At 38.3% G+C, this 14,520-nt stretch overlaps 1 protein-coding gene across 6 annotated transcripts in view; it reads left to right on the plus strand.

Moving 5' to 3' along the window:
- Positions 1-14,520, plus strand: part of CDK14 (cyclin dependent kinase 14) — a 341,412-nt gene that overhangs the window by 197,932 nt on the left and 128,960 nt on the right. For all 6 annotated transcript variants that reach the window (XM_064409653.1, XM_064409650.1, XM_064409676.1 and 3 more), the window contains one exon: positions 12,279-12,342. In XM_064409653.1, coding sequence (XP_064265723.1) covers positions 12,279-12,342 — 64 coding nt within the window. The remainder of the gene's footprint in view (positions 1-12,278; positions 12,343-14,520) is intronic.

The raw sequence follows: 14,520 nt of genomic DNA on the forward strand, positions 1-14,520 counted from the left end.
AAAAGTACATAAATTTTGCATCTCTGAACTGGCCCTTTATGAAAATCAGAGGGAAAGCAGCCCTTTATCAATCCTTTAAGTATCCTTCATGTCTCATCTTGGTGAGCATTCATAAAATGCATTTCCCTACTTACTTTAAAAGAGACCTTAATAATTTGGATGTTTGAGATGCTGTGCATTTTGGTATAATCTGCTCTGGTCTGATGGCTGAGATGTGTGGTTGATGACATTGCTATGCTGCTGAGGCAGCTCATTACAGTGTGTTAGTATTCCTTGGAAAGAGAGGGGTGGGGATGAGGCCCTGCTGACCTCACTGCATCATATCACTTTATCAGCTGCTCAGCAGTTCAAAGCAGTTCAAACTGTACACAGGGAAAATCATCTTTTGTTTGTTTAACTGGTCTTTTAATGAAAACTTTGTAATACCATATTCCATTAAAAAAAAAATTCAGACCAGTGAATGTAGCTGAAAACCAAGGGTAGTGAAACACCTGTTTGCTACTAAAGCCATCTCTTCATTGGGCTTCATTTACTTTCAGTAAAATGTACCTTCAGTGTAGCTTCCTACCACTTCTGCTTTATAGTATCTCCTCCTTGCTAATGTTTTCATGGTTTTGTTGCTTTTGTGGCCTCTTAAATAGCTTAATGATAACATTGTGCTGCTCATCTGCATTCCTCACATTGTCCAAGAGATCAGCTGTGCTGACAGTGTTGAGAGGTTGATTTTCCTCTCTGATAACTTGCATAGTTGATTGTGTATGTCTCATTGGTGTAGCATCTCCCTTTCTTCTATTTCAGTGAGATCTTTAAAATTTACCTCCAAAATACCTTGTAATAGTGGAGTTGCTCGTGTTAAAGGTTTAAATTGTCATTTTACTGTTCTTGTATCTGATGCCCCATAATTTTTGAACCTTCATGTCATCAGTATTTGAGGCCATGTATTTCTGTGGACCTTAATGTAGTGGGGACAGAGGATAAGAGATTGTTAATCCAGTCTTCCCCCTCCTCTCTCTCATTATTGACTACCAGTGGTACTGCAGCTCATTGTCATATATCTGTGCAAATTTTCTTTTTTTAATTCATCTATCCTATTTATTTAGTTATCCATTTCTCCCGCTGATTGTTTTTTATTCTGTTTTTCTGAAAAAAAAAAAAAAAAAGTGGAGCATGATATACAGGTGTTAAGTAGCTCCAATCATTTGAGAGATTGCTGTAATTCACTCACACTTGACTAATTATTTCAGTGCAAGCCCTCTCAATTCATATTGGAGCTGTAGGCATTATGTTCTCCAAATACTGAGTCCTCTCAAGCTCCTTTCTCCAGTAAGTAGAGAGGATCAGTTCCAGCAGCTCCTGAGAAGTAGGTCCATTTTGCCCAAAAGTAGTGCTGCCAAAAGCAGGATCTGCCACTGCAGCTGCCCTGCAGGCAGCTTAAAGTTTAACTGGAGGCAGGAGATGACTACACCCTAGTCCCTCCTGCATGGTGCTTTTGCTAGCTCAGGAGTCATGAACAAAGTTACCAAGTGCACCACTGTCAAAGCAAACAACATGGGTCAGTGAAGCTGGCAGTGCCACTGCCTCTCCCAGCTGAGATACACCAGAGATTCACCTTCATTTAAACAAGCAAAATTAAAACTCATAGGCTATCTGCTTGGTAAGGCCACAACTGCTCAGTGAGCAATAAATGGTTAAATCACAGCTTCCAATTTTTGAAAATTTTGTCATCTCAGCATTCCGTACTCTTTCAAAACCCATTTCTGATCTCAGTGTTTGGGCATGTACCTCATGGTGTCAGGGCAGTGAACCCCTTCCTATCAATGGGTTTGCAAGGAAATAGGTGAAGAAAGTGTCAGGAAAATGGGTAGATGTTTCAGCAAAGAATTCACTGGAAAGTGCTCTGAGTGAGGTGTGCTGGCTCACTAGGCTGCACTGGAGGATACAAATTCTGTTCAGCCAGTCCTCCCACAGACTTTACCATGTCTGGGTGAGAATGCATAACTCCCTGGGATTCTGCACTGACCCCACTTAAAGTGTCTCAGCTGCTTTTATAGCCACTCTCTCTCGCCATCAAATGTAGGCTGACTTTTCCCCCATCCTTAGGAAAAAAATATTTCTGTGCTTCCACTTTTCATTCTGCTTACTTGTTCTGTGCCTGCGATTCAGAGGATAGTATAAAACTCTTTTCTTTTGTAGCAGCAAAATACTGCTGCCTGGAGTGAGGACCCAAGCATCATGCTGTGTTTTGTTGTAGGAGGCACATTTCAAACTGTATCACTCAAAATGGATTTTAAGTGATAAGGTTAGCCATTTTTAAAAGAGATTTGGTTTGGGAATTCTGAGAAGGTTCAGTGTAGGAATCAGCTGGATATTTAGACATCCAAGAGGAGTACTCTTATCTATCTATATACCCATCACAACTGGAGCTCATTATTAATGCCCTCACTGTTTCAGAAACATTGTAACACCTGAACCTGCACATTCTTCAAATGGCAGTGTGACTGGCAGCCTTCATTTTCTGCAGATTGTCACTTAAAAAACTTGACAAAATACCCACTTCATCACTGAGCTCCATGTGGCTTCACAAATCTTTCCAAAATTGAGATTATAACAAGATCAAGACCTTAATTGGCAAAATAAGGAGCTGGCAAACTTCTGGATGATCTGATCAGATTCCAGTGTCGTGCTGTTCTGTGATGCTGAGCACCAGGCTTCATATATAGGTCTCAGTGTATGTTACCTCCCCTGGTTTTTTAGGTGAGAAAAAGGATTTTTTTTTTCTTTTTTTTTTTTTTGGCCCAGTGAGTGAGCTCAGGCAGCTCAGTCAGCCCAGGTCTAGTATTCTATCTGCCTTAGCACAACAGCTTTCCTCTGCAAGTGTATTTCTATCCCATAAGCAGCATGTGTCATGAGTGTCCATTGTGCTGGTGCTGTTCCTGGGGTGTGAGGAGCGGTGAGTCCTGGTGTGTTGTCAGAACCAGGCACAATCCTTCCTCTGATGTGCTGGGACTGGGCACCAGGCCAGAGACAAAACATTCCAGTATCAGAGAAGTGCATTGTGCATTCACTGCTTCAGAGTGGAGGTTTGTTCTGGTGGAACCTTGACTGGTTCCTGTGAAAACCCGTGGGTCAGAGAAAATCCTTGTGGAGAAAGGATGTGATCCCAAATGTTCTGGTTTGTTTAAACAGTTGTAGTTAAATGACACCATGGCGAAGAAACATAATTTCATTTTAAATAAAAAGGTTTTTCTTGCTGTTTTTATGACGATTCATAGGAATATGCATATTTTGGTCTGTTAATTATTTAAATAAGCTTTCTAGCTGAATGGCAGACTTACCCTTAAGTATCCTGATGCAACGGCGTAGCTTAGCCTGTGCTAATGAGATTGGATCCTACAACACTAGGTAGGAATTCATATGTGTTAGCTGAGCCAGTTTTATGGTCTTCAAAAAGACCATAAAGCCAGCTTTATGATCCAAGGGGAGCATTGCTTTTCCGATAAGCCAGCATTTCCTAAAAACCCTGTGTAGTGCATACCTGAAATTCCAATGAGCCAGCTGCTGAGCCAGCACAGCAGGGCTTCTGGAAGTACATTTCATAAAAGCCTCCCACAAGGTTTTGGCTTTTTTTTTATTCCCCTTTTTCCGTTTAAAGAAAATAAGTCAGTAAAAAAATTAGAAAGAAATCTTTAAAGAGCATGTTTAGGAGAGGACTCTCTGTTTGGGTGGGTTGTTCCAAAAGGCTTTGCAGCCTAGACCAGATAGGAAATGTGAAATGCGGAGTATATTACTATCTCTACAGAGTAAATCAGAGCATATTTTAAAGAATAAGTAAACAAGCATGACCTGTGAGCCATGGGGTCCTTCTGGCAGAAAATTGGTGGCTGTGCAGTAAAGAAAACCATTCTGTTTGTTCCCAAGCTGTAAGGAAGAGACCTTCCAGCACAGCTAGCAGCAGCAGCTGCTTCTTCACATGTATTAACACCAATCTCTTCCTCAGTGAAATCATTTCCTCTCTGTAACCTTACTTGAGAGCTCACAAGCTCTGTCAATGCCAGAAGACCAAACTTCTCTCCTTGTAGAGGGGGAGAGAAATCTTTTGAGGTTAGCTTGAGTCTTCCACATGAATTTTCTTCCCAGTCTTTTCCTGATTCACAGTTTTGAAGTCTACAAAAGCTTTTCTGTTTTTAATAAGGATCAGTTTCATCCTGTTGAGGTCTTTTAGTTTCTGCAGCTCCAAAGCAGATATCAGAGACCTTAAGTCTAGTTTAATGTCAGAATTTTAAAATTCTGATTATGGGATTTTTTGCTGATGGAAGGAGACTCCTGAGCAGAGATGGCTGGGAAAGATGAAAGGACAGGTTCCCTGTTCTGCTTTTAGCAGTTCAGCATGGAGCATCCCTCACAGACGAGCCATCTTTTCGCTTTGGAGCTAAGCAATCTCCTTTTACCATGTGCATGATTGTTTAACTAGCTTTTGATTTGACAAAATTGCTGCATGGTTGCACTGGATTGAGGGAAAGTGCAGTCTCTGTCAGGAGTTTCCTTTTTCTCCTTTTGCTGCTAATTTCAGATTGTGTCTCTACAGCCTAGGCCCCTCTTATTTTCAAAATAAGTTAGCCAAATCCTTTTTTCTAGTTCTTTTTTAACATTCATCTCATTCACATAAACATTTTAGTGAGAACCACTAAATTAAAAAAAAAAAAGCTAGTTTCTTCCACCATGTGAAATTTTATGAATGTTCTGAGTTACTAAAACAGGGCCTTATGGTGAAATGTGCTGACTCCCTGTAGGAAGAGGATGCCACAGTCCTGTACAAGTTGTTGCACACTTGCTTTTTTTTCTCATTGTGAAATTTAGATTAATTACTCTAGTTTTGTGCTGATTCCAGTTCAGTTTCGATTATGGACAGAATTTGTTTCTAAAAGTCATCTCATCAAATCACAGGAACAGCCCTGTCAAAATGTAGCAAGCATTTAGTAGGTGCCTTTTGGAATAACCAAACCCCTTCCCTGAGTGAACATTTAAGGACACTGGCATGTCAGACCCCCGTGGTGCTGTGTTGTAGGGCTGGGGGTTTCATTTCATCTTGTCCTGATGCTCTGCAGAGCTATGTCTGCAGTGAGGGCTGCTCAGCTCCTCCTCCTCCTCCTCCTCCCAGCTGTCTCTCCCAGCTGGTGCAGGGCCAGTGGGCAGAGCCGGGCTCTGGCAGGGGCTTGGCTGTGTTTGGGCACTCTCCAGTCCCTGCTCTCCTCCTCATGTTGGCACAGCTGCACTGCTGCCCCTGCCAGGGACCCTCAGAAAGGTAGCTGTGGTTACCGTGGGTATGAGGAGAATGATGAACTTACTTGTGCTGCAAATGGTATGGAAACAGTGTTGGAATAAATTTAACTTTGCAACGCAGACAGCTACTAAAATATTGTTTATATACACAAGTAAGGATGGAAAAAATCACATATTAAAAAGGTTTCCTGGCAAGACTTCATTGTATTTTGCCTCATGGGGAAAGGAAGTTAAGAACAGTTGGGCCCTCTACTGTTTCAAGTACCTCATTTTTCATCCTTGACAGAGCCAAAGCAAAAATATTAGTTGAGCTTGATGTTTTGTTTTTTTTAAAATGAATGTGTGTTATTAGAATTTTGTGGGAATATTTTGCTTCCTCCATCCATACTGGCACATTACCCCAAGGTTTTAGAATACAGCTTTATGTATTGAATCACTTCTTATGTTCAAAGGAAGTGGTTCAATTACCCACATAGAATGGAATGATAATTTTCCACTTGATGCCTGAGTCAGACTTTTGTTGAGCCTCATTCTGTTCTTGCTGCTTCTTTTTTCACCTTAAAGAATAAGTTTCAATTACTTCAATTTTTTCACAAAATAGCATCACTTTCCTTACAGGAAGAACAAGTTTATGGAGTTGGTGAGGAGGTGTCTTCTCTCTTTTGTGTTGCTCTTGTGTCCCAACCTCATAATCTCTGTAGCAGGTACTTCATAAGGCTAGTAAAATAATTTAATACTTTCCTTTTTTGTTTTTTGGGGGTTTTTTTCTTTTTTTTTTCTTTTTTCTAAGACCGTGCTTAGATCATTTACAAAATTACTTACAAAATAACTACTCCAATCAGTTTTCTAACCAGCCTTGTTTTCTCTTAAATCCATAATTCTGATTTAATTTCCTGAATGAATGCAGATCACATTAAAAATATTCTTTTGCACATTACCATTGTGCATGGTGTCTGTTGAATTTCTTTTTCCTTTTGCCATGTATTGTCCATGTAAGGATTTTTTTCATGGTAGCATTTACATTTTTCTGGTAGCATTTACACATAAGGAAGCAAAAAAAATTACCACCTGTTTTACACATAAAACTAAGAATAGAAAGTCTGTATTTGTTTGTGAAGAATTATATTTTCTTGTTTAACACTTTTGTTCTGAAGAGGAATCATACAAGTTGTGTTTTCTGTATGCTTAATCTGTTGCATTGCATCTTCTATTTTTTAATAAGTTTCATTGGTATTTATTTTCTTATCTGTGTGGGAATAATGAAGGGATATTTTGATGACAGTTGACTTAAAAAACACAGAAAGTTTGCTATGTAAAAAAATTAATTTTACTAAAATATGGCTTTCAGGTTCTGAACAGGGCCTTTATTACTTTCCACATGGGAAGAGACTGCCTAGATTACACAATCTTACTTCAGTTGTTTTAACTTTGAATTGGCATGGATTCCTTCTCTAGGAACTATGTATAATTTTTTGCCATTCATTTAATGAAGTAAGGCTTCAATATTCTAAATCTCAAGGACAATGAATAGGCATGTGGTCTTTACTTTTCATGAATCCAAATAAATATATTCTTGCCATCCTAATGAAAATGAAGTGACTTCTTCACTGCATCTGTGAAGCCTGGAACTTGTACAACATTCCCAAGGGTAAAATGTGTTTGGCCCCTAACAAACTTGTAAGTGCATTACACAAATTCATAGATCTGCAGGCTCTTATGGAAACTGAACTGCAAAAGCAAACCTCTAAACTCTTGATGTGAGGAAATGAAAGAAATTACTGGTATTGAGGCAATTCCATTTCTGACTCTATCTTTTGTATATTAAACTTGGCACTCAGCTGTCACCTTTGTGCCCAGTAGAGTTGAAGGAAGCCTCACTGCAGTTGTCAGTCAGCAGACTCTGACTCAGCATGCATAATACACAGATAGTTACTGAAGGTTTTTTCCTAACCTATTATACTAAAACCAAATGCTAACTTGAAGGATGAAGTTAATTCTTTGGTCTTCACTGCTGCATGTGCTTTGTGCTCACTGACATAATTGGGTTGTAACACAGAACTTTTCCAGATTGTGAAAGATGTGGTTCAGATCTACCGACTCTACTCCTCAGGAGGGGAATGTGGCTGCAGGTGGATCATCTGAACAAATGGCTTAGCACCATTGCTCTTCCAGAGCAGAAATTCTGTGTCCAGAGGTTCTGAGAGTGATGGAGCTGCTGTAGAAAAACCCTGGAACTCACACTGCTCCTCAAGAGACAAACCTAAAGCAGTAATGTAGTTTCCCCTAATGAAACAGAAAACACCTAGGTTTTTGACTAAGTTGAAAGCTTCATTTGATATATGTTTCCAAAGAATAGAACAATTTTTTGTTGAAAAACCCAACATCTGAAACCTCCAAATCTCTCTCAACTGAAAGGGATTGCTGATTTGCAAATTGTCTGCAATGCTTATTCTCTTCCTCTTTTGAATGAGTTCAGTGCCTCAAAGAGCTGTAGTCTCCCATGGTACATCACAAGCAAGGATTCACTAAATGTAGATGTTTTACCCAGCAAACAAGAGGACTGGAAAATAAATCTTAAGCATCCTTAAAAGGTACAATAAAATAAGGAAACATTTTTACATCCAGCTTGTAATTTTTCCCAGTTAAAATTTCAGGGCATTTTTAAACAAACCCCTCTTCTTTTAAAAGGAAAAATTGCATTCCCCTGACACTTTTTTTTTACTAAACTTTGGTTGTTCATCAAGTTGACCTAACATTAAAAAAATTTAAAATTCTGCATATTATTTAGCCTGATTTCCATAACTCTTGTCTAAGGAAAAGCAGCTCATTTGCATTCAGGTCTTGTCTTTCATTCTGCTCTGAATAATACCACAGGCTGCAGGTTCTTTGTCTTCCTGAAGTCCAAACCATCACCCTTCTTGAGGATCATCAGCTCTAACAAAGGTTAAAGTGTCATATCAGTAATATGCAGCTTTGTCTATTGACAACTTGTAGTGTAAAAGGAAATGCTTTTCTTTTTTAATTATGCCAGCAACTGGGAAAGAGCTGGTAGGAAAGATTTGCACTGCTGCTCATCTAATAGATGGCAGTAATGTGGGATGGTTTTGCATTTGAAGCAGAACACAGGACAACGTGACTAATTGTGTTGGTAGAGTGGTGCAAAGCTCACTGTAAACTAATTATTCCCTTGTACACCAGGGAATGGTGAGTCCTTGCAAAACCAGATGCTAACCCCTAAATTTTTCTTATATTAAAAAAATAAGGTAATTCAGTAGCCCTTGATACACTTCTGTTGCATTTCCTAGGAAATCTTTCCATATCATGCTTGTGTATGGAGATTTGAACAGCAGGTTCTGTTTTTATAACTTTCTGCCAAACCCTAATTGTATCAGCTGGCAGTACAGGTATTTGACCCTCAGTACCCTGATGTATTGTAAATCTGTTGGTTTTATATATCTAGATTTCTCATCCTACAAATGGAATTAGAATCTGGTCCTGAATTTAATAGCAAGTTTCAAATGAGAACATCATTTTATATCTCCTGTCAGAGAACAAAAAGATCCCAGAGTGTTGTCTGTGGTGTGGAACAGCAGAACCCCAGTAGATTTTGGAGTCTTCTTTGCAGAAATGATAATCACCATGGTCCCTGGAAAACATTAAATCCATTGCAAATACAAGAATTGTAGATTAGTCTTGTGTTAGTAATTCAATTTAAAGAAAATAGGCTATTGAACCATGCAAGCTGAATGCCTACTTTTCTGAGAAGCAAATTTTCTATAGAGAAAGCAAACAAGTTAGTCTTATTTTTTCAAGTAATTCTAAATGCTAAATAAAAGTTTATTTCTGATATTAAGTTGGAACTTGATTTTGTGGTTTGGAAGATGAAAAGGAAAAAAAAGTGTTAAAATATAAAGGAGGCAGAACTCCCATGTCATGCTTAGGATGAGAAGTGGTGGACCATGAAAGTTGGGGCTAGGAGGTCACCTGTAAAAAAACAGCTCCTGGTGTTCAGCTGTTGTCTGGGTCTGGATAATCAGTCCTCACTGCTAAGTGACAGTGTATTCCAGTAAAACCAGAAGAACTGTTGGACTCTCCCTTCCCTTTTCCTTGTTGGTGCCTTAATTCTCTCTTGTAAGCTGCAAAACAAGGCAGATTCTTCTCCACTGTGGTGTTTAGTGTGAAGCCCACTTAGCTTTGTTTATAGCAGGTGTCAAAACTCGTTGCTTTGGATTTCTGAATCCCACTTATCAAAATGGGATTGATTTCTGCATAGGAGAATCACAAAGGGATGGTTACAAATCTCTTTGTGTTGACTTACCTGTGGGCAGTGACTCTTTCTTCTTATCCAAAACCACAGTTCTTTCAGTGCTGCCCTCTCCTCCTTGTTTGTTGGTTATCACTTATTGTGAATTTCTGTATTACATATGCTAAAAATTGTGGGGAAGTAGTGTTTGTGCCATGCATTAAAATAAGGTGTTTGGATCCTTTCCTGAACTACCAAGTGTCTCTACCTTCAGAATGGTTGGCATTTAGATGCTAGAAAACCTGCAGTTGTTTTCAGCCTGACTGCTGCCCTTGAGAGAAGTATAAATATTGTAGGTGGTTTGAGTACTCCAATGCACAGAACTTGCTTGTAGCTGGCTCTTAGATACTGTGGTGACAGATGTGCTAGAATATGAGTAAAGAAATGGATTGGAAAACTAGTGAAACAGGAAACAGTGAATCAAGTATGATTCCTTGAAAATTACAGATTTTGTTATCTGGTTTTAATTTTTATCTGTACAGTCCCATAGTCTCTGTCTCATCTAAAATAAGAGGCAAATAAGTACACACTTTTAGAGGAATGTGGCTAATTTTTTAATATTCAGAGCAAATATATTAATAACCAATACATCTTATTTAATAAGAGAATATTGCTTTGATTCACTAAGAGGGGTTGCAAACTTGAGAACCTTATTTCTAAATTTAAATTGATGCAAGAATCTCTGTTTTTGATCCACGGGCTCCCTCTCCTGGTCTGGGAGATGCTTGGCACCAGGAGCTTGATTAATGCAGAAGGTAAGTGGAAGTTATTTGCAAATTGATTTTGTGACATAGTGTCGACGCTGTCTCCAAACTTCCTCAGTGTTTAATGCCAGAACTGTGTTCTCTCTAATAGCAATAATGAGATGAACACGGGTGTTGTGATGAATCAGGGTCGCAGGACCAGGTTTATCTTACTCAACTGCCAATTAAGACCTAGCACAAGGACTGAAAGAAATGTGCTACAAACAATATTTACAAATAAAATCAGTGAATTTGCATACCTAAATAGCTATGTGAATGCATATTCTGTGGTTGCACTGATACTGTCACTTTTGTCATCTTAGTACTCTGCTTTCACTTTCTACTGATCATACTACACCTAAGTTAGACAGTTTGCCTATTGTGTTTGACAGTGGAGAAAAAATATCTTTGGATTAATGTTCTTAGATTAGAGACATATGACTATTGTGAAATGCTCAACAAATTAGAGGTCTTAGACTCATAAAGCAAACCTTGTAAGTAAAAATTTTATCTATTTTAGAGTTCTCTTACTTTTGTCTCAAGTTTTTAAGTTCATTTCTAAATTTAATTTTATAAATTTCTGGCAGAGTTGAAGAAAACCTTTTTGTATTTTACCTTGCCAGTCTTGCTTCTAAGAATTTTTTTCAGCTTGAATTTGTCAACGTGAAAAAATGTTTACATAGCTTAAGAAATGAAACAAGTATTCTAGAGTGGTGTCCTTACTTTAATGCTCCTAATTCATGTGCATATTGCAGCAAACAAAATTAAAATAAATCTCTTCAGTTCCAAATGATTTGGAATAGATACTATTTTTCACTTTTTTTGGACCAAAGATTTTCATGCTGACTTTGGGCTTGCTTCATGCTGATGTAAGTGACCACAGAATGTCACAAGGACTCAAGATATGCATGTGCAAAAGATTTATTCAGATGACCTGCAGTGCAGATAGGGGCAGAGCTGCGAGGGGCTTTTGTACATTGGTAATGCAAAACAAGCACCAGACTAAAGTGAATTACTTTCACTCAGAATATCAACTTTTATTCCAGGGCCTGAGCTTATAACACATATTCAAAAGAATCTAGCATTTTCAATCATGTTGGAAATTGAGTGTAAATTTCTGAACAGAAAGATCCTACTAGTGAAATATTAAATTCCACAGTTTGTTCAGAAATGTCTTTCTAGAGCTGGTAATTTAAGTGTTCCTCCTGGCGTTACTTAAAGCAAGTCTTGACAGTTACGTGCCATGAAGAAAACCAGCTATGGGAGAACTACTTAGGGCAGTTCTCTCCCTTTGATTACTGCTTGTGTCAAGGGCACAGAGAGTGAACTTTTCATGTGAACAGAGAATATAGGATGCATATGAGAAGTGTAAATACTTTGATGCTGTAAGTTGGTCTGACTTACATTACAAGAAGGAGGACAGTGGAAGTGAATAGAAACAAAGCATAATGCATGAGTCAATAAAGTCTGTATCTCCTAATGATTTACTATTTTTATGTGTGCTGCAGCCATGTTACAATAACAACACTTTGCTGTGCATTCTTGTTCATGCCACACTCTTGACAATCCTCTTTACCATCTGTGTAAATCTTCTATCAAAGCATCTATCTGTTTATCTTATTTAAATGTCTAAGGATTTAAGTTATTTCTGAGATAAATTATCTATTTTCTGTAAAACCAGTGTTCTCAGATAGCTTGATACTTGTCAGTGAAAAGTAGCTTTAACCTCCATTGGTTAAACAGGCAGTGTGACAGGAACACAGCACTCCCATCTGCTTTACAGACTCCACTGGTACCTTGGAAATGTTGTAATCATTTAACCTTTTGCAACTTCTGCCTCCTCCTCATCCCCCAGTGAAGAAGCCTATTTGAAGTTTAGATTGTGCTTTCTACAGTGCTATGACTTCTGAAGTATTTTCCATTAAAGCAATATGTTTTTAAAATTTTTTTAGGTACTTGGAACACCAAACGAAGATACGTGGCCTGGAGTCCACTCTTTACCCCATTTCAAACCAGGTAGGTTGAAGCACCAAGTTCTACCAAATTCCCTCTCTGGAAGTACACAACAGAGATAATTGCATCCCTGACCACAAGTGATCAAAATTACCTGATGTGCAGCGTGTGAACCATGACCAGCTTTTTCCAGCTGTTTACTTTTTATTATGCTCAGGTTTGGAGGTTTTCTTTAATTTAAGTTCTTCTCTTTCTGTTTTGTTTTCTTCTGTTTGTTACAGCATGAGCCCTCACCTGCTTGCATTCCTCAGCCATTGAGAATTGTACCTTTCAGACTGCTAGTGTGCAGATTCTCTAGTCAGGATTACTTTTCCAGCAGAGCACTCCAAACTTTGATGAATACTGAAGGAAACTAAAGAGTAGAGCAAAGAAATTGTGAAAGCTGAAGTTATTACTAGATCATCTATTAGTATCTTTCTGCAAAGAAATATGCTAATTTCAATATTTCATTATGTATTGTATTTGGTTGCCATACTCTATAACCATCCTTGAAAAACTGTTTCACCATCTGATACGTTTCTGTGAGAGGGAGCAGTTTGTCTCCTAGAGACCAGCACGATGTGGTCAGCTTCATTATGCTGTGCTATGTATGCATGTTTATGTATGTACTATATATATTATGTATGTGTGTAGTATGTATATAGTATGATATATATAGATAGATATAGATATATATATCTATAGTCTTGTGAACTTCTGAGTGGGGATCTTAGAAATAAAAATTTCTGGTTTTTTAAACATGGCAAAGCAGGTGAAGCAGTAAGCAGGAGATGAGGCAGAGGAGTTGTAAAGGACAAATAGATCTATATAGCTCTCAAAATAAGAGAGAGAGAGAAACAAATATATTGTAGGGCTTACCTACAATAGAGACACAAGGCCTTGAAAAATAGGAATGCAGACAGCTTTCTTGCACATTGCTTTTTAGTCTCTGTCCTTCTGCTGACTTACTGCTGTATAGTGAAATCACACTCTAGTGCTCTCTAGTGAATTAGTAGAAACTCCTTTAACAGTCTTTCACTGAAATACTAGAAGTACTACTGTTTTCCATTACACAATGTGTCATTAAGTTTACAAGGTTTTGTTTTCCTCATTCTTGATACTGATTGAAAGGTGAGCAAATACAGAATCCTTACAGAAATGTAGTGGTCTGCAAAAGCAGCCTAAAAGCATTTGGTTTAGCAAGAATAGTAAAGAGAAGGAGAAAGCCTGAAGGTGTCAGTGACTGTTCTTTGGGTTGTTTTTTTGCTTTTCTTTTTCTGTGAGATACAGGAAAGTTTTGAACAGTAGATGGCAGCCAAGAAATTTCCTGGTTTCATTATTTAGTTTGGCTTCCAAGTGTGTCAAGGGATGTGGGTTTATTAATGCAGAAGAGCATCAGGAAATAAATCCACAGTAGGCGCATTATTAAATCTAATTTTTATACAGGCATTGTGTTAGAATTGCTCTTCATCCCAGACTATGGATTTTTTCAGCTGTGAATACATAATATTTATACAAATGCAGAGTGGGGACAGGAGGAAAGAAAGGTGCCTCCAAGACTGAAAATGGTCACTCAGTATTTTCACCATTTCTGCATGGTGTGGCCTTTGTTCTCTTAGGTCCTTTCCACATTTGTGAAGAATGTAGATTTGTAAGTCAGAGTAATTACTATTCTTGCTGGCAATAATTTATTCTTTTTAGGGCCTGTTAATATAAAGCACTGAGCTTCTTAATTCCCTTACACTGTGAAGATCTTGGAGCACTCAAAAAATAAAATCCCTGTTCTGTACACATAATGTGTTGTGCACCCTCTATCCTTGGTGACCTTGGTAAAAGGATTTTTTGTTTGTCCTATGGTTCCTTATTTGCTGTTTTGAACAATTACAGCAATAGAAAGCATCATCTAAGTGGACAGCCAAAACTGGCTTGCATACCCCAAAACTGAGTAATTGAATTTTATGCTTGTGAATGTGGAATTGTTAGAGCACCAAAATAGATCCCTCTGGAATCATTCTGGGGTACCAGCATCTAAGCTATGCTCTGCAAAAAATGCTCTGACCTATGAGCTAGGCTGGAATGAATACTATTTGCTCACACCTTTAGGGTTGTTGGACATGTCTGGTCAAGGACACCAGGTTCTCTGTCATTTCTAAAAAATCTGCTTTCCTTCGTGCTGTTCTGCGCACAAAAGCTTTCTGGCTG

Source organism: Passer domesticus, chromosome 1, assembly GCF_036417665.1.
Source record: "Passer domesticus isolate bPasDom1 chromosome 1, bPasDom1.hap1, whole genome shotgun sequence".
Lineage (NCBI taxonomy): Eukaryota > Metazoa > Chordata > Aves > Passeriformes > Passeridae > Passer > Passer domesticus.